This window comes from Portunus trituberculatus, chromosome 41, assembly GCF_017591435.1.
Source record: "Portunus trituberculatus isolate SZX2019 chromosome 41, ASM1759143v1, whole genome shotgun sequence".
Lineage (NCBI taxonomy): Eukaryota > Metazoa > Arthropoda > Malacostraca > Decapoda > Portunidae > Portunus > Portunus trituberculatus.
The window spans coordinates 14393443-14421035 of NC_059295.1; the positions used below are offsets into that span (position 1 = coordinate 14393443).

Consider the following 27593-nt stretch of genomic DNA (forward strand, 5'->3'; position numbering starts at 1 on the left):
GGTGTCTTGGTGGACAATCAATTATCATGGAAGGAGCATGTTTCCACCATCATCAGGTCAGCCTCATACAAGATCTATATGCTGCGCCGACTCAGGTCCCTGGGTGCACCGGCAGATGAGCTGAGGGGAGTGTACCTCACCTTTATACTCCCTAAGCTCATGTACGCCTCCCCAGCGTGGTCCTCCTCCCTGAACCTCACACAACGACAACAGCTGGAGACGGTTCAGAAGAGGGTGTTCAGGGTCATCCTTGGGCCTGCCTATAGGTCCTACGAGGATGCCCTGACCTGCCTGAGTCTGCCGAGGCTGGCCACAAGACACCAGGAAGCCTTGGAAAAATTTGGGGAAGGGCTGCTGCATCATTCACGTCTCCGTTACCTGCTACCCCCAGACGTGCCTCTCCCTGCCCGCGCCACCCGACACCAGAATCGCGTGGCGCCCTTAAGAGCACCGCGCACTGACCGGTACCACTTTAGCGCGGTGCCCACTATGGTGCGAGCCATAAATAAATAAATCAATAAGTAAATTCTTGGTTAAGTTAGATCCATAGTTAGGTTAAGCATTTCATTGTTTTAATGTCCCCCCCCCACCTGTATATTTTCAGTGTAAATTTTTTGTTGCACTGCCAAACTAATAAACCATATATTATTATTATTATTATTATTATTATTACACACATGCAAAACATCTCCCTCCTTGAAAAAAACTCTCCTGGTCCATACTACCTCTCTTACAATAACAACTGGTAGAAGCTCAATACATGCCTTATCAAAAGCATGGGACACCTTCACACTCAGGTGACACTCTTGTATTTTGAGGATGATCACCTGGACATACTCTTGATCTCTGGGAGTCATTATGACAAACTTTCACTTTGACAATCAGAACACATTTTTGTGCTTTAGAGGCTTTGAATTCTTAATTTGAGTTAACAAAATACATCTATCTCAGCTATTTGTGGAGATAGAAGTGAGATTTTCAAGGATGAGGAGTGCCTGCTGCTGAGCTTCTGTCAGAGCATCACATCCCATCAGCTCCTCCACGCGGTGCTGAGCCTGAAGCACATGTCCAGACCTCTCAGGAGGCAGCGACAAGTAGGCCTTCTGCATGAGAGGCCCTGCCACATCCTGGTGTACCTGCAGGAGCTCATAGAGAGCCCCTGCATCAGCAAGGGTAAGATGAGCACATAGCTGACAGATACCCTGGCAAATCTAGTGAGAGACAGAGAGAAGAGATTTTTGTGACAGTCCTTCATACATTTATTTAGTATTAATAATGATAATAACAAACAAAACTGATCTTGTTAGCTGAAAGTAAGACCACCACACTCCTCAATAGACATGGCTAGGAAAATAAAGTATTCATGGTATCAAGGATAAGATGAACTCAACAATACACACAAATACAGTGGTACCTTGGAGTACAAATGCTTTTGAGTACGAACAATTTAGATTATGAACAAAAAAATTGTTTTTTTTTGCATTGGAGGACAAACTTTGCTTTGGGGTGCAAACAATAACAAAAGCGGTCAACAGATTGTGAGCAGCACTGCGTGATCAGCTGACTGCATGCTGGGGCACCACGCTGACTTGGTGCCTCAGGAGTGTTGTTTGCAGTTGTTTGGTTGCTGTTTTGTAGTGCCGCGGATAATAATATTAAGTTTTTTTTAGTTATTAAGATCATTGCCTAGCATAGCAGCACACATGGTCACGAGACATACAGACAGACGTATGGAAGACTCTTGAAGATCCAAGGGGAAGAGAGAGTATTCAGCTCACGAATTAAAAGCCTTAACCCTTATAGCCTGTCAGGCACAATTGTGGCTCTTACATTAGAGCCTGTCAGGCATGATCATGGCGCTTTTCAGAAGCCGTGCTCCCACGGTCCAGATATATCTTATATCTGGACCATGCGCGCTCCTTTATGGCGCACAGTTTGTTTATGCTTGAGGCTATCTGTCATATATCGAGGCCTGTCATTGGCCCATTGTTTTTAAGATGGTGGACACTTAGCCAATCATGTATCAGCTTTTACAAGGATATGTTTGTGTAGGTGTGAGGGTGCCAAGCGTGAGGATGGTGAGAGCACTTAATGTCAGTATGCTGTATTTGATCATTTTTTATGTATTTCTTGGTGAGATATAAGATATACATGTATTTCCATGGATAAGTAAGCAGTTCAGAAACATATTATTGGAATTGTTATTTTTATCTCGTTATTGGTTTAGATAAGAGTGCATAGTGCTGGCTTGATGGAGTCGTCTGAGGAGGATGTGTCAACGCTTGTTTCTGACCGCAAAGAAGTTGAATTTTCATATTACAATTTGCTTACTTCCCTGATTTATTTTCCATAATGAGAAGCATTACATCAAAGAAAAACTTATTGGTTTATATAAGAGTGTGTGCTGCTGGCTTGATGGAGTCACATGAGGAGGATGTGGTGACGCTTGTTTCTGACCACAAGAAGTTGAATTTTCATTATATTACATTTTGCTTACTTTCTTGCTTTACTTTCCTATCTTCTATAGTTATAGCATAATAGTAGTAGTAGTATATATATTAATAGTATGCAAAAAGTAAGAAATTAAGTGAAAAATGCATTTTTTTGGTCTTGGGAGGTGGTTTGGAAAGAATTATAATTTATTCCATAAGAATATATGTATTTTGATGCTTTGGAGTAAGAATGTTTTTAAGTAAGAACAAAATTTTTAACAGATTAAGTTTGTATTCCAAGGCACCACTGTATCTTAATTTTCTTACTGATTTGAATTTCACTGTGTGTGTGTGTGTGTGTGTGTGTGTGTGTGTGAGATGTGAGAGAGAGAGAGAGAGAGAGAGAGAGAGAGAGAGAGAGAGAGAGAGAGAGAGAGAGAGAGAGAGAGAGAGAGAGAGTGTGTGTGTGTGTGTGTGTGTGTGTGTGTGTGTGTGTGTGTGTGTGTGTGTGTGTGTGTGTGTGTGTGTGTGTGTGTGTGTGTGTGTGTGTGTGTGTGTGTGTGTGTGTGTAATTCATCTCAGTCGTCTGCTGGTCACCCAGCCAATCTTCCCCATTATGGAGCGAGCTCAGAGCTCATAGACCAATCTTCGGGTAGGACTGAGACCACAACACACTCCACACACTAGGAAAGCAAGGCCACAACCCCTCGAGTTACATCCCATATCTATTTACTGCTAGGTGAACAGGGGCCACACATTAAGAGGCTTGCCCATTTGTCTCGCCGCTCCTGGGACTTGAACCCGGCCCTCTCGAATGTGAGTCGAGCATGCTAACCCCTACACTACATGGTGTGTGTGTGTGTGTGTGTTGGCACCTGATCACTTACTTGGTTGATCAGTTCATCCCTGTGTCTTATTTCCTGGTAGTCCACAATGTTCTGTGCATTGTCAAGACCATGTAGGAGTGCTCGCCACACCCCAAGGTATTCAGTTCCGTACTCCTGCCGTCCCGTCACACCACACAGCGCACTGCATGCTTGGATTCGCACTTTGTAGTTCTTGAAGCTCTCCACAAGGCAGCCCAAAGTCGTGAACACCTGGCCCTGAGGAGGGCAATGTGACTAAGCGAGATTTCTTATGGTAATGTAATTGTGGTGGAGAAAGGAGGACAGCTATCACTGTCCATGTTTCATTAGGAAATAGAGAGAACAATGAAAATGAATGTTGATTTAATCTCACAGTAAACAAAAACAAATATGGGAAGAGAGGAGAGACTGAATACACACCCTCCAAGAAGCAGTGGCTATAGGGAGGCGACCACTTGACATAATATTGCCAAGAGCATGACAGGCATTCCAACGAGTCTTCATGTTACTGCCAGAGCTGGCACAGGTGACGAGGGTGTCCACTGCCTGAGTTACCAGTGGGACGAGTGAAGGATCAGCCACCTGCTGGGGCTGCAGGAAGCTGGCAACATTCCCAATGCAGCGCACACCATGAGGTCGGATCTTGTCCTTGTCTTGGCACGCTCTGAGACCCACATCCAATACACGCATCAGCATCTCCTGGGACAGTACCTCTTTGGAGCCAGAATGCTCGCTCTCCTCCCAATTCTCTCTATAATGGAGCATCATAGGTTAAAAATATATATGGTGTATACACACACACACACACACACACACACACGGCTCGGTAGCTCAGTGGTTAGAGCGCTGGCTTCACAAGCCAGATGACCGGGGTTCGATTCCCCGGCCGGGTGGAGATATTTGGGTGTGTCTCCTTTCACGTGTAGCCCCTGTTCACCTAGCAGTGAGTAGGTACGGGATGTAAATCGAGGAGTTGTGACCTTGTTGTCCCGGTGTGTGGTGTGTGCCTGGTCTCAGACCTATCCCAAGATCGGAAATAATGAGCTCTGAGCTCGTTCCGTAGGGTAACGTCTGGCTGTCTCGTCAGAGACTGCAGCAGATCAAACAGTGAATTACACAAACAGATAGATGGATACAAACACACACAAATGGGAGTTGTGATACATAATAACTTATGACCACAGAAGCATATATATATATAATGTACACACACACACACACACACACACACACACAAACACACAAACACACACACACACACACACACAGATACATGGATACAAACACACACAAATGGCAGTTGTGGTACATAATAACTTATGACCACAGAAGCATAATAGTAACATATCTAATATAAATACAAATTGTAAAAAAAACATGGAGTTTGCTGGCAGGCCAATTTTTGCATTCACAACTCTCCATACATTGTTTTACAAAGAAAAATTCCTTATCAATCACACCACTGTAATAGTAGAATTTGTGGTTTGTTGATTTGATTTTAGAAGTTACTAACTTCATTCAATAAATAGTAGTCTGATGCAAATGGATGAGATGCTTATCAATCTGATTGTCTTCTTGAAAACTGAGGCTACATAAGAAAAACTCACTTGTACAACTCAAAGACAGAAGAAACATTGGCCAGTGCCCAGGAGGCCAAGAGGCGGTCTCTGTTGACATTGGCATCACGCTGAGCCAAGAGATCACAAGCAGCCTCTACAGTGGCGTGCAGAAGAGTCAGACTGCCTGGGTTGGCCACCACTCCAGAAAAACCCACCATGATGGCCATGGCTCTCACCCCGGCCAACCGTAGCTCTGGGTCAGGGTGAGTCACCAACCAGTGGACAGTGGAAGTGACACGCCCTGCCCACACTTCACCAAGGCTCTCAAACACCTGTCAAGGAGATCCAATGTAAGGATGGGTGGCCTATAAAGGATATAGTGGCCCATGCAGGAAATATTGAAAATTCAATAACTGATATGATTCATAACAGATTTGGAGACAAGATATAAAAAACAGCTCTTATTGTATATTATCACATGGGAAATATATACACACCTCTGGGCTGAAATGAGAAAGAACTGTTGCCATTGCTACCACTTGTTTCAAGGAACCCTCTGTGCTGTCAGCATTGCTCACCACTTTCTGGTCCCTCCAGCTGCCTTCATCACATCTTTCACTTTGTCCTGTATGGGATGAAAAAAAAAATGCACAGTAGAACTTTTCTAGTTTCCAAGAAATGTTGTGTGTTAAGAGATATGTAAAGTACATCTATGTAAAACACTGCTTTCTTTATTCTCAATTGCTTTATTATCAATAGTGGGTTGTAATTTAAGTGAATGAATGTTGGGTAATTGTGAGTTATGGTGTGAGACTGTGGTGCTGAACAAGGGCTGGCAGGTAGTCAGTGTGAAGCTGCAGGGAGAGAGGTTGTGTGAACCTAGGGGATCAATAGATTGTTATCTATTGTTGTTGTATCCTCTATTGTAACTACGTTAAATTGAGTAGCACTATTATGTTCTCATGGGTTTGGAGCTTGGCTGTTGCTCCACTTCCTTGTCAGCATACTTTCTTGTAACAACTGGCATTGCTGGCAATGTGGAAAATATGGTGGTATTATCCAGCACAAAGATAATAATGAATAACAGTTGTGGTGATGAACTCTAATATTGTCCCCCTTACCTTGTGTAGAAGAGGCTTTAGTTGTGCTGCCCTTGTATCTAGAGGCAGCTTGGGTGAGAAGAACCTGGAGAGGACCCTGTGCAGAACACAAAGTAGTGTGGTAAGGGTTTTAGTTTAGGAGCAGAATAGTATCTTAAAGGCTTCCAATACTACTATTATGGCAAGTTCCAAATACTGCACTACAATCTATACAAAATCTAATCAAGCATAAACAGGAAAATTAATGCAAGAAAGGTCTGAGTAATGGTAGCATCCAGTTATGGGGATTCAGTCCCATAAAATGTGTGAAGGTCTTTTAACTAACAAGGTGAAACGATATAGTGTTCAAACATCTTGAGGTGGCTTGGCATATCTGAATGATACACCATAACATAGAAAATGTCCACATGTGAGTAGATTGTAAGACTACAATTGGAATGTTTAAAAAAAAACATGAGATATTTTATAATGGTCAGGCATGAAGGATGCATAAACCTGAAGTGCCCAGAGCCAGAGTTGCTGTGCCTGAATCAGGCTGAGGCAGGACTCAGTCTTTCCATCCAAGTCTGTCTTCACTGCCCCCAGCAAGCAGCCCAGCAGGATGTATGTGTGTTCCACCACTACACCTGCAAGTAAACCACCAAGTGTCTTTTTTCCATCTACACAATTGTTATAAAACTATTTATGATCTTTAAGCACTTAATTTTTATTTTACTCTTTCATTCACTTGATTGACTTTCTTTTTACATGATTTTTTTTCTTTTTATTAATCAGGTTAGTTTTACTAACAATTTCCAAGGCTGATGTTTGCCCTCCACAGTTAAGGGATCAACTAACTAATTTGGAACATTACTTTGATAATATTTTCCTCCTACATAGAAAAGTGCAAAAGAGGCTATCAAGGCACAAAACTGAATTTATATACCTAACAAAATATTATATCCATATTTCTAGTAAAGCATAGTATGTTAAGTAATCATGAGTGACAATTGCAAAAAAATACTAATGGGAATACTAACATAGGAAAAAGGAAGTCATAGCTTACAAACCAGATGCATATACTGAATAGTCATACTTTATGGAGAGAGAGAGAGAGAGAGAGAGAGAGAGAGAGAGAGAGAGAGAGAGAGAGAGAGAGAGAGAGAGAGAGAGAGAGAGATACTATGCACATTATAGTAAACACAGATGGTATGCCTTTCATGTAAATCCAGACAACACTCAAGTTCTTTCAACAACAATACCAGTAATCATAAACTCTCACAGATCAGCTGCTTAACATCAGGATAATTGTAATAACTATAGTTACTGCATAATAAGGATCTTAATATTAGTAGCAATCACTCCTCAATGCCTGCTTTGGCTGAAACATCCCAGTGTGAAAGAACCAAAGCTAGACATTCTCATACCAGCTTTTTCCTTACACTATGGCTATAAAGACATCATAATTTCTAAAAAATTATCAGCCAACCTTTTCTCCTTTTAGTCCAGGAAATTGAGTGTTCATTATATATTTACCAGGATCTGGAGATGTTAGACTTGCATCTCCTCCATCCCCAACATCACCAATTCTTCTTGGCTGATGGTCTCTGGTGTTGGACAGAGTGTAGGTGGGATGATGTGTTTTTGACGATGATGGCACAGACTCTTGAACAGCTTCACTACACACTGTGATGACCCGCTGAATGAGGGGCAGGCTGGGCAAGATGAGAGTCAGGTGCTCACTCACTAGGGCATTCAACACCTTCAAGGACTGTAGCTGTACCTGTGAGACAACAAGTAAAAGCTAAAATACAAGCTTATTTCCAATCTGCTGACTGTATGCTTCCCCATTCTGCAGTTACACTGTACAATTATTGCATTGCTATTCCATCCATATCACAAATGCAAGGTCAATCATAATCTTCATTCTTTCATTTCTTATACTCATAAAAGTTTTTAAGTCTCTGCTTGCTACAACACACAAACACTTATATGCATAGAACTATGCATCAGAAAATGTCAGGACATATTTTATACATGATAATTCACAAACCTTGACTTACATCATTCCTTATCTCTGTTTCAGTTTTACTTCTTACTTGTGTCACTCACAACCATCCTGCTTGGTATCTCTCACCTGAATATAAATGCCCTGTACAGCCTCATGGTCCAGTGCTAGAAGAGAATCCACACATCGACCCACCAGCCAGGACACCATGGTCTTCTCTCCTCCAGTGCTTGCCTCATCTTCCCCTTCACTCAGCTACAATTTTAAGAGATTGTGCTTTGGATAACTGTGGTGGTGAGATTTTTGTTACAAATCACTACTCATCTCTTTGACTTCTTTAAGTATAAGAGTAAACTAGTTGTCTAATTAAATTAGGCACTTGAAAGAAAAGAAAAGAAGCTAGAGTTCAAACTACAGAACATTATAACATTATGGAAAATGTTTTGAAGGTGGAATGCATGCTTCTACCATTCAATTTTCACAAACACATCACATAGTTTCTTGTGTGACTATTAATGGGTTAAAATTAACCATGTCATTCATTCAGTCTTTCTTTTGATATATGACGTTGCTTAAGCAGAGAAGAGAATTATTATTTTTATGTATTATCATGAATGATGTACATGTCAGTCAAATGTCAATGTCCAAACATACACAGAAAAAAGCACATCAATCTTAACTGTAAATATATGGTGTGTGTGTATACGTGTATGTATCTATGTATGCATATCAACCATGGGTTATGTCCTGTCCCTTGAGGTGGCAGCTTGGCAACTGGTGCAACAAGTAGCTGAAGGGTGCAAACCCACAGTCTCCAAATCCAGTTTCAGCCAAACCACATGCCCAAATCAATCAATCATCAATCATGGGGAGCATACGTCAGGAGGGATGCATCACCTCGCCTACCCTATGGTGCCACTCCAGGTGGTCACACCTCATGAGTCTCCATGCAGGCTCCCTTCCCATACCAAGTAACTTCCAGCAAGAGGCACCAACTTGCCGCAGCCATGAGTTCTGTAGATGTCCCCTTGGCCTCCTCCATTCTGGGTTATGCCTTTCGGAGACAACCCGATATGCAGGATCAGCTTCTGGGTAGCGTGACACATGCCCATATAATTGCAGTTAGCGTTGACGGACTATGCTGGTAATTGGCCTCAAATCAATCTCAGGGAGCAATCGCTGATTTGACACAGTCATACCAGCAGTACCCCATGATCCTACGAAGGCAACTAGTACCAAAGACATCAATTTGCCTCTTCAGACTGGTGTTCAGCATCCATGTCTCACAACTGTAGAGTAAGATAGGGATCGCCAGTGACTTGAAGATCCGAATCTTCATCCGTCTGCACAGGTATCGACAACGCCAAATACTCATGTTGAGCAAGTCCATAAAGCCATGGGCCAGACCAATTCACTGTACAACTTCCTGGTTTGATCCATTGTTGTTACACACTACACTACCAAGGTATGTGAAATTTTTAGAGATCTCAAGTCCTTGCCACACGCATGGACTGTTTCATCCAGTAAGCCTCCAAACACCAGGAAACCTGGAGTCTCAGGGGCTTTGCCTCCTCGTGCAGTGCCTCTAGAGCCATTTCTAGAATCTCCAGTGACTCAGCAAAAACTACTGCATCATCGGCAAAAACAAGATCTGTAATCTCAGCATTGCCAACAGATGCTCCACAATGACTTTGGTCTACAATTCTGCCTAGTACCCAGTCAATGCAAATGTTGAAAAGTGATGGACCAAGCACACATCTCTGCCTCACTCCCGTATTTACAGGGAAGAAGCTGGACACGCCCCCTCCACACTTCACAGCACTTACAGTCCCGGAGTAGAGGCCAATTAGTAGACCAATAATCCTTGCAGGAATCCCACGGAGATGCAGAAGATCCAAGAGTGTCTCTTGATGCACTCAATGAAATGCCATCTTGAGATTGACATAGGCTACAAGTATCCCTTAATGAAACTCAAGTTGGTGTTCCACCAGTATGTGAAGTGCAAGGATCAGGTCAGTTGTTGACTTACCGGGCGTGAACCCAGACTGTTCAGGTTTCTGGTGTTTCACCATGTGACTGTGGATATGCATCAACAGCAAATGGGCAAACACCTTGCCTGATATGCTGAGCAGTGTTATACTGCAGTAGTTGTTGCAGTCCTGACAGTCCCCTTTTCCCTTCCAGATAGGGATGACCAATCCCTTTTTCCAGTCAGGGGGAATGCAATTGCATGCAACCCACGGACCATGGCCTCACCCCCGACTTTGAGCAGCTCCGCACTGATGTTACAGATGCCAGCTGCCTTTCCACCCCTCAACTTCGCCACAGCCTCTTTGACATCATCAATGTAGGATGCAGTTTTGTCAATGGGTGGATCAGCATCCACCATCTGTAACCCTGCAGTTTGGAGCTGTCCACTTGGAACAGATGCTCAAAGTACTCAGCCCAACGAGCCATCTACCCATCTGCATCCGATATGAGGCGACCATCTGCTGTTTGGATAGCACTCAGCTGAGATGTAGACTTGGAGCGGAGTTTCTTCAGGGGTCGATGGGCAGGTCAGAGGTCATTAGCATTTAAATGACACTATACATCCTCAGTGAGACCCCTGTCATACCTCTCCTTGTCTCTCCTCAGGAGAGCTCTAGTCCTATGTGACAGAGCCCTGTACTGGTCATGGTTCTCAGCAAGTCTGGCAGCAAAACTCTCCTAAATACTGTACAGCATCTCTACCGATGCGAAGCCACTCTGTCACCTTGGGCGCTCCCCAATGCATTCCTTAGCAGCCCCAAAACCAAATATGAATTTTCATACCAGATTTAAGTTTTCCATTTCCTTCTTCAGGTTTTCATCATTTTCTTCTTCTTCGTCTTCCTCCTCACCAGGCACCTCCTCCTCCATGGAGGGTGGCGGCAACACAGCTGGAGGTGCAGTGGCAGTTGGTGTCTGGTAGCGAAGCAGCAGGTCCTGTAGCTCCTCTACTTGTGGCTTAATCATCAACACACTCACCATCACTGAGAAGGCATTGGCCCGTACCACAGCCTCTGAGGGAGGAAGATAAAACCGGTTCAAGGATATAACTCATGAGGGAGGGAGTACTTGAGCACAAACATTATCAATCTTTGATTCTAGGGCACAAACAATATAATTACATAAATATCTTATGGGTATAATATTTTCTCTTGAATAAAAACTGGTAAAATTATATGAGTACATGTAAGTTGTAAAATGCCCTGATAGAGATGAAATACAATTTCCCCTTCCACTAGTTAGTTAGGCCTCTTTGTTTATGAATGATCATCAGTCTAGATGCTTACCCTTATAACGCATGAAGTACTTGACATGTGTCACCAACTTGCTGAGGAGGCCTGGCTGTAGCTTGGAATAGTTGACATTCTCTACCAAAAGCTCAATTGTCTTTAGTGTTCGGACTAGGGCACTTGGAAATTTCTCTGAGAGAAGGGCAAGAGCTAGACAGCGATGAAGCTCACGTAGGCTGACTCCAAGCTGGTGCCCCAGTGTGGTGTATGAACTCTTGCCTTCACTGCTCAGAGAGTCACAAATAAAATAAGCATAAGTAAATAAATGCTTTTTTCGGCAAAAATTTTCTCTTTCAGTCTGACAAGAATATTATGAAAGTAAACTCCTTACAATCCAATAATAATATTCAATAACAGAGCCAGAGGACTTTTGAACAATTAAAAAAGAGTTTTGAATATTTTGGGATGCTCATCAAACCTAATACAAATATGACTGCTGTCATGAAAATGCCTTTTCTATGAAAACTTACACATGTATTTCGAAACACAGAGCAAGTAGGTACATAAAGCATGAAAACTACAACCAAATGAAAGTTAAAATCTGTAATGCACAGTCAGATGGAGGACTGATGGTGATTAGTCTGTGCCTCAAACACATACCAACCATTCACAACACTCAACAAGAAAATAAACTAATGATTCTCTGTGTTGCAGGAACACTTGAACAGAAAAGTAAGAAAAAGAGTCAACATCACATCTAGCCAATTACCATTAACACAAATGTATGTAACTTTCTTAGATTTTATGTTTTCTCAACCATGGGGTTGTGGATAAGTGACTAAAAATTTTAAGACATTTTTTGATACCACTACAATTTATCCTTATTTCTCTTATTTTTATGGGAATGTACTATATATTTAGGATCATGTGTAAGTGATTAAGAGAGAGCTTACAATATTCATTAACAGATATCAGTGAATTGTACTTTATTGTGGAAATCGAAGAAGGTGAGAGGAATAGTGTACGAGTATGTTATTAGCAGCTCACCTCTCCACAGCAAGGGTGAGCACCTTACAGGAATCCAGCAAAAATGTGTTGATAACCTGAAGTGCTGCCATACGAACTGAAAGTGATGGGTCCCTTAGCACACAGGTCATGAGGGATGGGTTCTGGCACATGAGTGGTGGCCAGAAGCTGAACTTGTGCTGCTTCCCAACTTTCTGTCAAAGGGAAAAGTTATGCTGGGTGATTTGAGTGAAAGTGAGGATGGTGGTGGTGGTAATAGTGATAATGTAAAGTTCAAGGGTGTTGAGTCAGTAACCAAAACACCTTACTACAATTCTGACTGACTCCTTGATTTCTTGTGTATCTGACACTGACTCTAAACCTAAGTATAATTATTCTTATATATATATATATATATATATATATATATATATATATATATATATATATATATATATATATATATATATATATATATATATATATATATATATATATATATATATATATATATATATATATATATATATATATATATATATATATATATATATATATATATATATATATATATATATATATATATATATATATATATATATATATATATATATATATATATATATATATATATATATATATATATATATATATATATATATATATATATATATATATATATATATATATATATATATATATATGTATATATATATATATATATATATATATATATATATATATATATATATATATATATATATATATATATATACACACACACACACACACACACACACACACACACACACACACACATATATATATATATATATATATATATATATATATATATATATATATATATATATATATATATATATATATATATATATATATATATATATATATATATATATATATATATATATATATATATATATATATATATATATATATATATATATATATATATATATATATATATATATATATATATATATATATATATATATATATATATATATATATATATATATATATATATATATATATATATATATATATATATATATATATATATATATATATATATATATATATATATATATATATATATATATATATATATAACAAAATTGCATATCATAACAACAACAGGCTACCTCAATAGGGGGTTGGACAATACCATTCATCACTGTAAATGCTTCCTTGTTACTATGAACCCCTTTTCCAAAATACAAACTCACATCGATGACTGCATTGATGGCCTGGAGGGAACACTGTCGCACTCTAGCCATCAGTGCTGTTTCCTTTTCTCCACTGCCCTCAAAGTCTGAAAAATCAGTCTCAGAGCCGCTGATCTGAGGTTCTGCTGACCTGCTGACCTCATGGACCTCCTCTCCTTCTGAGCCTGCATGCATATACGGTGTTTAATGAACCAAAAAAGAGAAAGATAAGAAAGTACAATCCCTCAAAGAAGACATAACCAAAAACTATAAAGATTCAAATATTTCAACCCTCATACTGATGAAAAAAGCAGTATCAACACTGACATTGCTACACATATACAGTAATAATGTTACCTTGTGAACACAGCCATTATTTGTTTCATTCTAGTTATGAGTATTGATGCATTTCTGATAAGCTCATGTACTCTGAGCTTCACTGGCTGAGTCCTGTAATAATGTCAAGCCAGTATCCAACTTTTTAATATGAACTGGAGATGAGGAAGGGTTTATTCTTATTAATCAAAGAATGTTTCAGTATACTTCAACACTCACTTGAGGGAAGTGGGGAGACATTCTGGTTCTTCTGCCCCTCTGCTTGACTTCTGCCCTTAGTCCACTCAGGCTTGAGAGAGATGTTGGCCAGGGCAGTAGCAGGAGGTGCCCCACGAAGCCCAAGACTTATCCCTCCAACAGGCATGCCACCCAGAGCAGCCCCAACCACTCCCCTGTTGCAGTCCGACGTGGAGCGAGAGGGTTGGGCTCGCTTTCTTCTTAGCCTCTTTCGGCGGTTACGGTTGGTGTAGTTCTATGGTGTACAGGATACATTGCATAGAGGGAATTATGATGCATAGACTATCATCTAGCCTTACTGTGGTTACAATCATCCCAATATATTTCAATTGTGCTTTTATGTACTGGTTGGCTAATGCCCTACTAATCCTTATCATGGTCACCCAAGTAGATACAGTAAAACCTCAGCTCACGACCATAATTCGTTCCTAAATCCTGTTCGTCACCTGATTTGTTCGTCCCCTGAATCAATTTTTCCCATAAGAATGTATTGAAATACCATTAATCCATTCCAGACCCAAAAAAAAATCATACTTTTGTCCATAAAACCCATTCAAAATAGACCTTTAATGTATGCATGACATGAACAAAATAATTATAGAAAGCCTAAATTGTTTGACTTACCTAAATGCTATCAAAATGATAATAAAATGAATAAAAAAGAAAAGGTTATTTACTGGAGAGACTGGACGTTGATGGCATGATGGAATGGAGGAGAGGAGGATGGGGAGGAAGACAGACAAGATCCGAGAAGACAGTCATGAGAGAGGACTTTGGATGTGCGCAGTGTGCCAGAGCTACACAACAGCTGTGTAGCATCACAAGTCAGTGCCGCTATGTGGCGCCCCGTTATAGTGAACATCGGCGTGGGAAACATGGAAAGATTGCCAGTTTTCATCTCTGCCTTGGAAGACCCTTGCCTGCTGGGGATTGACTTCCTCACGCATGTGGGAGCAAGTTTGGACTTCCAAGAAGGGAAGTTAAAGGCATGTGGCCAGGAAGTTCCTTTGATCCTCGGAGGTGATGCTCAGTGTGAGAGGAGCGAGCAGTAGGGCGGTGTTTCTTGCCAGGCGAGTGAGGAAACAGCTGCGATGGATGTGCCACAATCTGCAGTACCTGGACATAGCCAGGATGATGATGACAGCAACGCTGAGAGACACCAGAGCAGAGAGGATAACGCCGAGGAAGCTACAGTAGAGCGCGCCGGTAACATCACCATGCTCAGGAAAAACAGGAGAAAATTGTGGTGGCACGGAGATTATGTTATGTAATATTTTTTGTATGTTCCTGTTTCTATTTTCTTTTGTGCTTATATTTTGTTTTGTTGTTGTGTGATAGCCGGGTTAGCTATCACACAAATGGCTCGCCTACTGGCGAGCCGTTTAACCATGTTCGTCCCCCGAAATATTGTTCATCCACTGGGTCGATATAGACAAATTTTTTGGTCGTCTCCCGAATTGTTCGTCAAGCGAGGTTTTTCTGTAGCTTTGGTAACTAGTAATAAGTAAATTGACCATAACAACCATGACACTTTGCCAGTGGGGTTCAATTATGTATAAAAAAAAATACATATATTCTAATTGAAGAAGAATCTACAGATGGACATGAAATCATGAAAGTTTACCTTCTTTGGCAACTTGCTATTAATCACTATCACCAACCACAGATGATGAATGATCAACAGAAAAAAAAGTTATGGTATCTTTTGGCATAATTCAAATGTGACTTCTAGCAAAAATATATCCAGGTAACTTCCCATCACCTAATGGAAAACTTAGTGACAAGGAATTGGAACACTCACCCTGCTGGAGGAATCACTGTCTTGTGTAGGGGAGAGAGAAAAGTCCATAGATGGAGTGGGGCAGTGGTCCACTAAGTCCCCATGAGAATACCCTGGCAACCCATAGAAAGCAAACGGACGACAGGCAGTGACAATGATGTTTCCGAGCACCTGTCCAGGGGCACAGACCACCAGATTATAGAGCACACTCAGACCTGAAGCAATCAGGTGAAGATATAGACGATGAGAGCAATGGGTGGGGCTAGGTGGGCCCTGCTGCACCACTGCGATCACAATCCTCTGTATACTTGACACCACTTCAGCTGGAAAGATCTCTTCTGCACGTTGCCTTGCTTCTGTCACCACCTCTGGTCCCACATAGGTCAGCAGATGGAGGCATTGCATGGCTAAAGCCTTGTTAAGCCATGCAGAGCTGGATTCCAAGGTCTTGGTCAAGCATCCATGACTGCCAGCCAGTGCCAGGTACACCTGCAATACACACAAGAGAAATGACACAAAATTCCTGTTACACATAACAGTATATCTATCATACGGAAGATGCTATATAGATACTCCTGTTGGCTTAAGGAAACTGTTAGATGATACTATGGACAAGGATTTCTCGGGTTTCAAGGATGAACGAGGTAATATGAGAAGGCTAATTAACGTAGAAAGGGAATTAAGATATATGAAGGAGGTGATGTCCAGTCTAATGGACAAACAAGACAGACTGATGACAGAGAACACAACCCTGAAATTGAGAGTAGCTCAATGTGAGATGATCAGTGCAATAAATCAGGAATTGAAAGAGGAGACTCAGGAAATAAAGAAGCAAAATGACGTTTTTAAAAACCACATGCCAAAATTCAACAAGAGAGCTGCGGTGGCGAGTGGACGTGTTGTGTGTGCGCTCCGTTTTTGGCTGTGGTTTTATAGTTAGCAGTGGTGTTTGTGCTTGGTGTCTGTGTGTGGTGCTTTTGAGTGTTAGTGAAGTGAAAGTGTGTACTGCAAGTGTTAGATTAGAGTGAAATAGCGGTTAGAATCACTGTTTGTGAGTTAAAAGTATTTTTGTAGAGCGAGGAGACTAGGCTTGTAACTGTCAAGTTGACCTTGAAAGAGGATTAGTTGACCTCACTTAGGCCCCCCCACCACCGCGGTTCCCCCACCCCGCCGTCACCAAGTATTTTTATTTGTTTGTGAGTTAACAGATTGTAAATTAGTATGGCGGTAGCTACTGAGGTATATCAGAGTGTGATTGAGTGCGTGAAAGAGAGTGTTGAGATGGGATTGGGAGAGTTTGTTGTGTGTGAGATGTGTGGGCATGACAGGAAGGTCGTTGACTTTTCTGAGTGTATGGTGTGTAGGCTCAAGAGCGAGAATTTAGTTCTTTCTCTTGAGCACCGAGAATTACGAGAGGAAATCAGAAAGCTAAGTGAGGGGAAAAGTGCGAACGAAGTTCTCATCTTTGAGTTGAAGGAGGAGGTTAAGAGGCTTGGGGAGGCAGTGGAAAAAATTAGGCAGGAGATCAGTGTTAGGCCGAAGGTTGGACCTTCTGAGGGCGACAGGGTGGCTTGGCCCTCTGTCGGGAAGAGCAGAGTGGGGAAGAGGGAGCAGGCGAGCCAGACTGGGAAAGATAGTAGTCAGGATGGGCAGAGATGGCAGGTTGCGAGGGGAAGGAAAGCGGAGGCAGTTAGGGAGGATAGGACTAAACCTGTTGAGTGTGAAAATAGGTTCGGTTTGTTGGAGGGGGAGAGGGAGAGTGAGAGTGGAGTGAATGAAGTGGTTGTGGTGAGTGAAAGGAGAAAGAAGTGGGTAGAGGAGAGGAGGAGGATGGTTGTGCCTAGCACACCTCAGGTGTGTGTGGTGGGTGACTCTCAGGTTAGGTATTTAGATAGCACTTTCTGTGGGAAAGACAGGGATAGGAGGACGAACGTGTGTATGCCTGGTGCAGGTGTGAAGGCAGTGAGTGAGGAGGTGCAGAAGAGGGTTGGGGGGATGGAGAGGGAGGGTGTAGTAGTTTTGCACGTAGGTGGGAACGATGTCAGAGCAGGTGGGTCGGAGGAGTTAGTGGCAAGATTTCGGGAAATGTTAGGCAAGATAAGGGAGAGTGGTAGGAGGTGTGTAGTGTCAGGAATCTTGCCTCGTGTGTATGTTAGCAGGAATGGTTGTCTAGAGCCATTGGTGTGAATGATCGGGTAAAAGGGATGTGTAAGGATGTGGGTGTCAGCTTTGTGGATGTATGGGATAGGTTCTATGGGCGAAGGGATTTGTATGCTAGGGATGGTGTGCATCTGAGTAGGAAGGGTGTGGATGTGCTGAGTGGATGTCTGGAGGGGAGTTGGGATGGAGTGTAGGGGTGAGGTAGCAAATGCATTCCAGAAGAAAGATGCTAGACATAAATTAGATAGGATAAACAGAGATAGTGAAAAGATTAGGAAAGATTTCCAGGTGCAAATAGGAGAGAATAAGATTAGGATTCCAAATAAGGAGACAGCATCTAGGAAGGTAGCAGGACTTAAATGTTTTATGTAAATGCCAGGAGTCTTAGGAACAAGAAGGACGAGTTATCTAGTTATATAGTTGAGGAGGACTTAGATGTTGTATGTGTCACAGAGGCATGGGTAAATGAGGAAAAGTTTAGGAAAATAGGAAAGAATATGAAGTAGATGGATACATTATGTATTTACACCAGAGAATTGGTAGGATAGGTGGAGGAGTAGTTATTTATGTAAAAATCCTTCATTTCCAGTCAGGTTAATGGTATTAAGGTAGATAACAGAGTAGAGTCCTTATGGCTGGATGTTAGAGTAAACAAAAGTAAGGTTATTAGAGTAGGAGCTTTTATAGACCACCTAACCAGTCAGCAGATGTAGACAACCTTATGGTAGATGAGATAAATAGGGGTGTACTAGTCAGACAATTATCTTAGGGATTTTAATCTTAAGTCAGTAAACTGGGAGAGGATGGTAGGAGATGCTAGTGAAAATAAGTTTATGGAAAGTTTTCAGGATAACTATTTAGTGCAGATGGTAGATAAACCTACTAGGGGGAGGAAGGTTTTAGACATAGTACTAACAAATATTGAGCATTGTTTAAAGGAAGTTGAGGTAGGAGAGACTTTAGCAAACAGTGACCATCATATAATTAGATTTATCATTAATTCCAGTAGGGATAATATAGTGAATAAGACTAGAGTCCCAAACTATCAGAAAGGCAATTATGGTAGGTTACGTCAGTTATTAGGAGAGGTAAACTGGGAAGATAGTTTTGGAAATAAAACTGCACAGGAGATGTGGGATATTTTTAAGGTTGTAGTAAAGGGTATAGTGATGCAGTGTATCCCTTACAAAGATATAAGGCAGAGAAACAGGAAGCCATTATGGTGGACTCATGAGATAGGTAGCCAGATCAGAGAGAAGAAGAGGGCATACAGAGAGTTGCAGAAAAGTGGGAAGATGTAGATTTGATTAGGTACAGACAGGTCAGAGATGATTTGAGTAAGGTTATAAAAAAAGTAAAAGGCAGGCAGAGATAAAACTAGCTAGAGCTGGGAGTAAAGATCCCAAAAATTATATAGTTATTACAAGGTCAGTGATAAAAGAAATAAGGATAGGATTGGACCACTCAGAAAAGATGGTGTAGTAGTGGATCAAAATGAAGACATAGTAGAATTATTGAATGAACAATTTTCTTCAGTATTTACTAGGAAAGAATAGGAAATCCTGTTACAAACAGTGCGACGAGTAGTTTAAGAGCTTTAGAAAATATTGATATAAAACCGGGAATTATTAGGAAATTTATTCTTGAACTAGACGATAGGAAAGCTAGTGGTCCTGATGAGCTACATGCCAGAGTACTTAGGGAGGGTGTAGACAGTATTTCTGAAGCACTTAAGTTAATCTTTGAAAGATCACTTAGGTTTGCTGAGATACCTCAGGACTGGAAGTTAGCTAATGTTACTCCAATATTTAAAAAGGTAGGAAGGATGATGCGAATAATTATAGACCGATCAGTTTAACTAGTATAGTATGTAAGATACTAGAGAAAATCATTAAGGGTAGTATTTGGGAGCATTTAAATGAGAATAGATTAATTAGAGATACCCAACATGGCTTTAGATCAGGGAGGTCCTGTCTTACAAATTTGCTCGATATCTTAGAATATATTACCAAGGAGTTAGATGATGGAAATAGCATAGATGTTATATATCTAGATTTTAGCAAGGCGTTTGATAAGGTACCGCATAGGAGGCTAGTGTACAAATTGAGACTACATGGGATAGGGGTAGGTTAGTTGATTGGATTAGTGAATGGCTTTCTGATAGGAAACAGAGAGTAGTATTAAATGGGGCAATGTCTGAGTGGAAGGAAGTGGTTAGTGGGGTACCCCAAGGATCAGTGCTAGGACCTCTTCTTTTCTTGGTGTACATTAACGATTTAGATATAGGAATTAGTAGCAAAGTATCAAAGTTTGCAGATGATACTAAGATAGCATGTGCAGTACAGGGTGAAAAGGACAATTACAGAATACAACGAGACCTGGACAGGCTGATAGCATGGGCAGACAGGTGGCAGATGGAGTTTAATTCTAAAAGTGTCAGGTTATGCATTTAGGTAAAGACAACACAAACTTTAACTATGAGATGGAGGGATGTTGGCTAGAGGCAGTAGAGGAAGGAAAGGATTTAGGAGTAGTGATAGACAGGACTATGAAATTTTCAAAGCAATGTTTAGAAGCAAGAAATAGGGCAAATAGGATCCTGGGTTTTATAAATAGAAATGTTAGTTATAAAAGTAAGGAAGTGGTGCGTAGCTTATATAATTCCTATGTTAGGCCCCATTTAGAGTATTGCATACAGGCCTGGTCACCCCACTATAGGCAGGATATCAACATGTTAGAAGCAGTTCAGAGAAGAGCAACTAGGATGATACCAGCATTAAAGCGCCTGGAGTATAGAGATAGATTAAAGGAATTAAACATGTTTTCATTTGAGAGGAGATGTATAAGAGGGATATGATAGAGTTATTTAAAATGTTCTCAGATACAAACTACATAGATGTGAGATCTTTCTTTACCTTAGAGGAGGAAATAGGACTAGAAATCATGGCAGGAAGATTAGAAAGCAAGGCTGCAGGTTAGATATAAGAAAATATTTCTTTAGTCATAGGGTGGTAGACTTCTGGAATGCATTGCCAGAGACGGTTGTAAATAGCACTAGTTTGACAATGTTTAAAAACAGATTAGATAAGCACTTAAATTTATTAGATTTATAATTATGTATAGCACTGCATGATAGTTTTATAAGAAATTTACTATAGTTAAACAAGACATGATCCCCATGTATGGGGACCACAGATTGTAGAGGATTCGCTGCAGGACTTAGCCCTGTTAATGGGCCAAATATTTAGAATTAGTATATAATGTATTGTGTACTTGTAAGTGTATCTTTAAGTACTGATGACGAGGTCGCTGTGCGACTGATACAGGATAACCTAGATGGGCCCTGGTGGCCCTTTGTTATCCTATTATTTATGTTATGTTATATGTTAAATTACAAAAGCTCTTCAAAGAGCTTGCAGGCTAAAGTGCAGGATGGGATTGCAGATAGGGCAGAAGGTGGATTAGGTGATAACAAGTTGAAAGAACTACGAAATGAATGGAAACAGGAGCAAGAAGAAGAAAAAGTCAAATTTTCAGAGGTGGTAAGGAGGCAAATTCAGGAGAACATGAAAGTCGCTGTAATTGAAGTTATCAAAGAGAAGGAAGATTTGGCGCGGGATGCAGTGGACAAGAAAGAAAGCTTCGTGATTTTTGGGATGAAGGAAAAAGAAAAATCCAAATCAATTCACAAGAGAACATGAAGAAAAAGAATGGGCCAAAACTGTTATCAAACGAGTACAAAATAGCACACAAGAATTTGACAAGGAACGTGGAGGAAGTGATAAGGCTGGGAAGATACAGTGAAGGAGGTAGGAGACCAATGAAGGTGAGAATGAGATCTCAAGTGGCTGTACAGGAATTATGGCTAGAAAAGGGAAGCTGGCTGGTGATGTTGAACACAAGGATATATGGATAAAAAGAGATATGAACTTAGAGGAAAGGGAAAAGGAGAAAATGCTAAGAAGTGAAGCTAAGAAAAAAAAGAGAAAAGGACAGAGATAGAGAAGAATCTTTACTAGAGGGTTCTAGATATGAGACTAAAGAAGTGGTACCTAAGGAAAAAAGAGGAGGTCATGGAGGAGGCAATAAATTAAGAGTGACTTATACTAATATAAATGGGTTGTTATCAAGTATATTAGAAGTTAGGGATTATTTGAAAGAGAAAATGCTGGATGTAATGTGCATTGTTGAAACAATCTGAGAGGAGAGATCCATGTCAACTTCAAAGAGGAGGGATATAATACCTGGAGGAGGGACAAGAAGGATAAAGGGAGAGGAGGAGTGGTAATAATGGTTCGTGATAATATACGTGTGGAGGATGTGCAATATGGTGAGGACAAAGTGGAAGTAATGGGAGTAACAATCAAAACAGAAGATTTGAAGAAAAGAAAAATTATAGCTACATATGTTCCACCAAAGACTAATACATGGGGATCAGAAGAACATAAAGATATGCAAAGAGAGTTGATAAAGTGCCTAGATAACATGATAAGAAGAGATAGAAGAATACTTTTAGGTGAAGACCTTAACTGTAAAAAAAATAAACTGGAGAGAGATGGAAGTAATGGATAATGCTGGGCAGTGGAGCGAGAAAGTGTTACAGTTGACTATGGTTAATGCAATGGACCAGTGGGTGAAGGAGTCAACAAGGTACAGGGGGAAAGAAGAACCATCGTTGCTTGACCTAGTTTTCACAAAGAAACCAGAGCTCCCTCCAATCATACAATACCTTAGTCCAATGGGGAAAAGTGATCATGTGACATTAGAGATGCAAATGCAGGAGGAAGATGAGATAAGTTACAGAGAGGACTATAAAGGAGAGAGATTAAATTATGCAAGAGCAGATTTTGAAAAATTAAGGATTTTTTTTGCTGGTATTGAGTGGAGAAATATTATGTGCAGGAAGACTGTACAAGAGAAATATATATTCTTACAGAAATATAATGAAGGAGTAAAAAAGTTTGTTCCTGTTTATAGAGTTCAGAAAAAAAATACATGCTTTGTATAATGCTAGATGCATACAAGCAAAAAATACAAAAGATAAAGCGTGAAAGAAACTCTTAAAGCAGGTAAATGACTATAACAGACGGCAGTACAAAGATGCTAGAAATTAATATATTAGAGTAAGGAGAGAGGAAGAAAGAAAGTTTGAGAAAGATGTAGTGGGTAAAAGCAAAGATGAACCCAAACTTTTCTATAAGTTTATAAAGGAAAACAAAGAATAAGGAAACAATTGAAAAATTATTAAAGAAGGGAATACATACCAAACAGAGAAGGAAATGTGTGAAATAATGAATGAGAACTTCAAAACGGTATTCACTACAGAAGATGATTTCACAGAACCTAATAGGATATGGGATTGCCAAGGATTACAGGAGATTCCAGTGCACAAAGAGGATATTGGAAGATTATTGGATAATTTGGAAATCAGAAAAGCAATGGGACCAGATGGTGTATCAGGCTGGGTGTTAAAAGAATGTAAATAGCAACTACTGGATCCAATTTGGGAAACAAATACAAGTTCAATAAATGAAGGGAAAGTTCCATTAGAATGGAAGAGAGCCAATGTAATACCGATATTTAAAGGAGGAAAGGCAACTGAACCACTAAACTACAGACCAGTGTCACTTACAAGTGTCGTAGGTAAATTATGTGAAATAATTATCAAAGAAAAATGGGTTAAATTTCTAGAAGAGGAGCAAGTCATATCGAAGACAATTTGAGTTCAGGACAGGGCAATCATGTGTATCAAACTTATTAAGCTTCTACTCAAGAGTTATTGCAGGACTTGAAAACAGAGATGGATGGGTAGCCACAGTAAACCTGGACATTAAAAAGCTTTTTTGATAAAGTCCCTCACCGAAGACTTCTTTGGAAATTAGAGAACATAGGAGGACTGCGTGGAACCTTGCTTGAATGGACAAGAGATTATTTGAAGGATAGGGAAATGAGAACTGTGATCACAGATACATACTCTTCTTGGGGTAAAGTAACTAGCAGAGTGCCACCAGGGTCAGTGTTAGCCCCCATTATGTTTCAAGTTTATGTAAACAACATTCACATTGGGATAAACAGTTTATATATAAATTTATTCACTGATGATGCAAAGTTGCTAAGAGTTATCAAAACCAGAGAGGACTGTCTGCTGTTGCAGGAAGATTTAAACAAGATCTATGAATGGAGCAGGAAGTGGAAATTGGAGTTTAATGCCAAGAAATGTCACATAATGGAACTAGGAAAGAGTAAGAGAAGACCAGTATGGAACTATTTGATGGGAGAGGAACAAATAATGAAGACTAAAGAGGAAAAAGATCTTGGAGTGATCATACAAGAAAATCTGAGCCCTGATAAACACATAAGCAAGATATTTGGACTATCATATAAAATGTTGACTAATATAAGAGTGGCATTTCATTACATGGATAAAGATATGATGAAAAAATCATCACAAGCATGCCCAAGGCTGGAATATGCAGCAGTGGTATGGTCTCCGAGCTCTAAAAAGGATATAAGAAAATTGGAAAGGATACAGAAGATTGCTACAAAGATGGTGCCGGAATTAAAGGACCTCACATATGAAGAACGACTGAAGGAAATGGGACTGCCAACCTTACAAGATAGAAGAAAATGTGGGGACCTAATAACAATGTAAAAGATAGTAAATAATATTGAACGGATATATAAACAAGACCTGGTGCTGTTGACAGAAGATGATGGAAGGACAAGAGGACATGAAAAGAAGATCAGGATGAGGCAGTGTACGAAGGATATTGGAAAATACAGTTTTCCACACAGAACGGTGGAAAACTGGAATGCATTGGATAATGAAATTGTTACAGTATATACATAATGTGCATAACTTTAAAGAAAAACTAGATAAATGGAGATATGGAGACAGGACACTATGAGCCCCACTCAAATCATGTACAATACAACTAGGTAAATACACATTAGAATGGATAAGGGATTACTTGAAGGACAGAGAGATGAGAACTGTGATCATACATACTCATCCTGGAGTAAAGTAAAAAGTGGAGAGCCACAGGGGTCAGTGTTAGTCCTCATTATGTTCCAGGTATATGTAAATGACATAGAGTATGGAGTGACTAGTTATATCAATTTATTTGCTGATGATGCAAAATTGTTAAGAATAATTAAGACCCGAGAAGACTGTTTCTGCTGCAGGAAGATATAGATAAAATTTATGAGTGGAGTTAGAATTCAATGTCAAGAAATGCCATGTAATGGAATTAGGAAAGAATAAGAGAAGACCAGTATGGAACTATTTGATGGGAGAAGAACAAATAATGAAGACTAAAGAGGAAAAAAATCTGGGAGTGGTTATACAAGAAACTCTGAGCCCGAAAAACACATAAGTAAAATATTTGGAACAACGCATAAAATGTTGACTAATATTTCGGAGGCATTTCAGTACTTGGACAAGGATATGATGAAAAAAATTATTACAAGTATGATATGAGTATGAATATGCAGCAGTGGTGTAGTTGCTGAGCTTGAAAAAGGATATAAGAAGATTAGAATGAATCCAGAGGATAGCTACAAAGATGGTGCCAGAACTAAAGAACTTAACATATGAAGCAAGGCTGAAGGAAATGGGACTGTCAACCTTACAAGATAGAAGAGAAAGAGGAGACCTACACATGTAAAAAAAGTTAATGGCATTAAAAAAGATAGACAAGCAAGACTTGGTGCTGGTGACAGAAGAAGCTGGAAGGACAAAAAGACATGCAAAGAAGATTAGGAAGAGGCATTGTGTGAAGGATATTTGAAAATACATTTTCACACAGAATGGTGGAAAAGTGGAATGCATTGAATGATGAAGTTGTTGCAGCACATAATGTGCATAGCTTTAAAGAAAAATTAGATAAGTGAACATATGAAGACAGGACACTATGAGCCTTGCTTGAACCCTGTACAATACAATTAGGTAAATACAACTAAGTAAATACACAAATGAAGGTTCTATAACATACCTCCTGAGCAGGATTGGGAGTATTTCTCAGAGTGGCAGCTAAGGCACGCAGTAGCTGATACACAGTATCTGGTTGGCCTCTTTGATACCTGAAAGCCTCTCCTAACCAGGCCACCAGCCGGACTAAAGTGGAGCCTGGTAAGTGAAGGCTGTGGCAACGCAGCAAGGAAGCCAGCAAGAGGGCTAAGTGTCTGACTAAAATACCACGAGGGTCTATGATGTGACTCACACATTTCTCCACGATGTCTTGAATTTGCTGCAAGAGGAATGACAGAAGAGACACATTTGAATAAAAATGCTGTACAATGACCAGATATACAGGATCCCCAAGCTTTATACAAGCCACTACAAGTAAAGAAATATCTTGACATATTATTGTATAAGTCCATCTCAGCTGTACTACTAATAGATTAATCACTCAAAATATTCAAAGTACAGCAAATACCTGGTGGTCCTGTAACAGCCTTGGTTTGGAGCAGCACTGGCTTAGCCCTGTCAGAGTGGTGATCAAGCTAGCTTCCTCCTCGCTACCTGCTGCAGGGGCCACTTGAACTCTGAGTAGCCTTGACACAAGTTCGCTCCACCTCTCCTGCCATGCCTCCGACATCCTGCTGTCTGAAGGATGTCCTAAGTCAAACAGTAAGACAAAATTTGGGGACGATTGTACTTAAGATCATAACATCATTGATCTTACAGCACTGCAACATGTGTGCTATGTGGTGAAAATGTGATCCAATCCAGCGCAGTTTATAAGAAGTTAAGTTAACGAAAACAAAGTTCATCTAAATAAAGCTAACCTAAACCTAAAGTAACTCTTTTTGGCGTGATGTGCTGATTCTCAATAGCATCGATGTGTCAATAATAGTCGAACGCGCGAAAAGAAAACTTAATAAACATGAAATACAGTTAGTATACTACCACAACATGCAATCGTGCCATGTGCCAATGACAAGGATGGACTGTAAACATTAACCGATTAGACAAACTTAGTACTCTTGTCTTTGCTTCGTTCTCTGCCCTGTCAAATTCTTTAAACGGAAGCATCACCGGTATTTCCAATATATATATATATATATATACATATTGTTGTTGTTTTCGGGCTTCGACGATCAATATATATATTTTTTGACAAACGACAAACCTTTCACAGCATGAATAATCTTTATCTTGATCTCGGATCGGATTGGGACCAAATGGCAAATGCAATACCTTTGCAACGGCTCCCCCTTTTGTGGTTTCCTCACTTTGCGTCTGGTCAGCTTTTGATTATTTTTACTGTATCCTTTTACTTTCTAATTTGTTCTTTGTTAATAACTGCTGCAGTTTTCCCATTTTCTTCCTGTCTTCTTTGTAGCCTTTGCGACGCTAAGTGTTCCAAGTTCTTCCTGTTTTGATTACGCTAAAAGTACTCCCTCCCATATCATCACCTCGTTGTTGATATGGGGCAATTTTTGGTTTCGAATTTTGATACTCACATGGCATTATGGCACATATGCCACACCACGAATGAGGGTTGAAGCCAATTTCAGCTTTACATCCCTTTATACTACGATCCCTTTATCTCTCTCTCTCTCTCTCCAAAAGCATCCTGAGTCACTGCAATGTGACGTCTTGCTTAAATAAATTTTGTTATCAAATAAATGTTTATC

The 27593-nt window shown here is 40.1% G+C and overlaps 1 protein-coding gene across 2 annotated transcripts; it reads right to left on the reverse strand.

The window, feature by feature from the left end:
• Positions 1-557: 557 nt before the first annotated feature.
• Positions 558-27329, reverse strand: LOC123516541 (HEAT repeat-containing protein 6-like). 2 transcript variants are annotated; one of them, XM_045275978.1, is made up of 18 exons: positions 27086-27329; positions 26390-26559; positions 25946-26200; positions 15813-16280; positions 13994-14246; positions 13460-13623; positions 12252-12424; positions 11262-11488; positions 10759-10988; positions 8074-8199; positions 7473-7719; positions 6453-6583; positions 5979-6054; positions 5355-5482; positions 4906-5189; positions 3719-4049; positions 3320-3535; positions 558-1211 (listed from the first exon to the last, which is right to left on the reverse strand). In XM_045275978.1, exons 2-18 carry the CDS (start codon positions 26549-26551, stop codon positions 948-950), a joined length of 3735 nt encoding a protein of 1244 aa, XP_045131913.1. In that variant the 5' UTR covers positions 26552-26559; positions 27086-27329; the 3' UTR covers positions 558-947. The 2 variants fall into 2 exon arrangements, with proteins under 2 accessions (XP_045131913.1, XP_045131914.1); XM_045275979.1 differs by having other exon boundaries at positions 26390-26571.
• Positions 27330-27593: the final 264 nt, after the last annotated feature.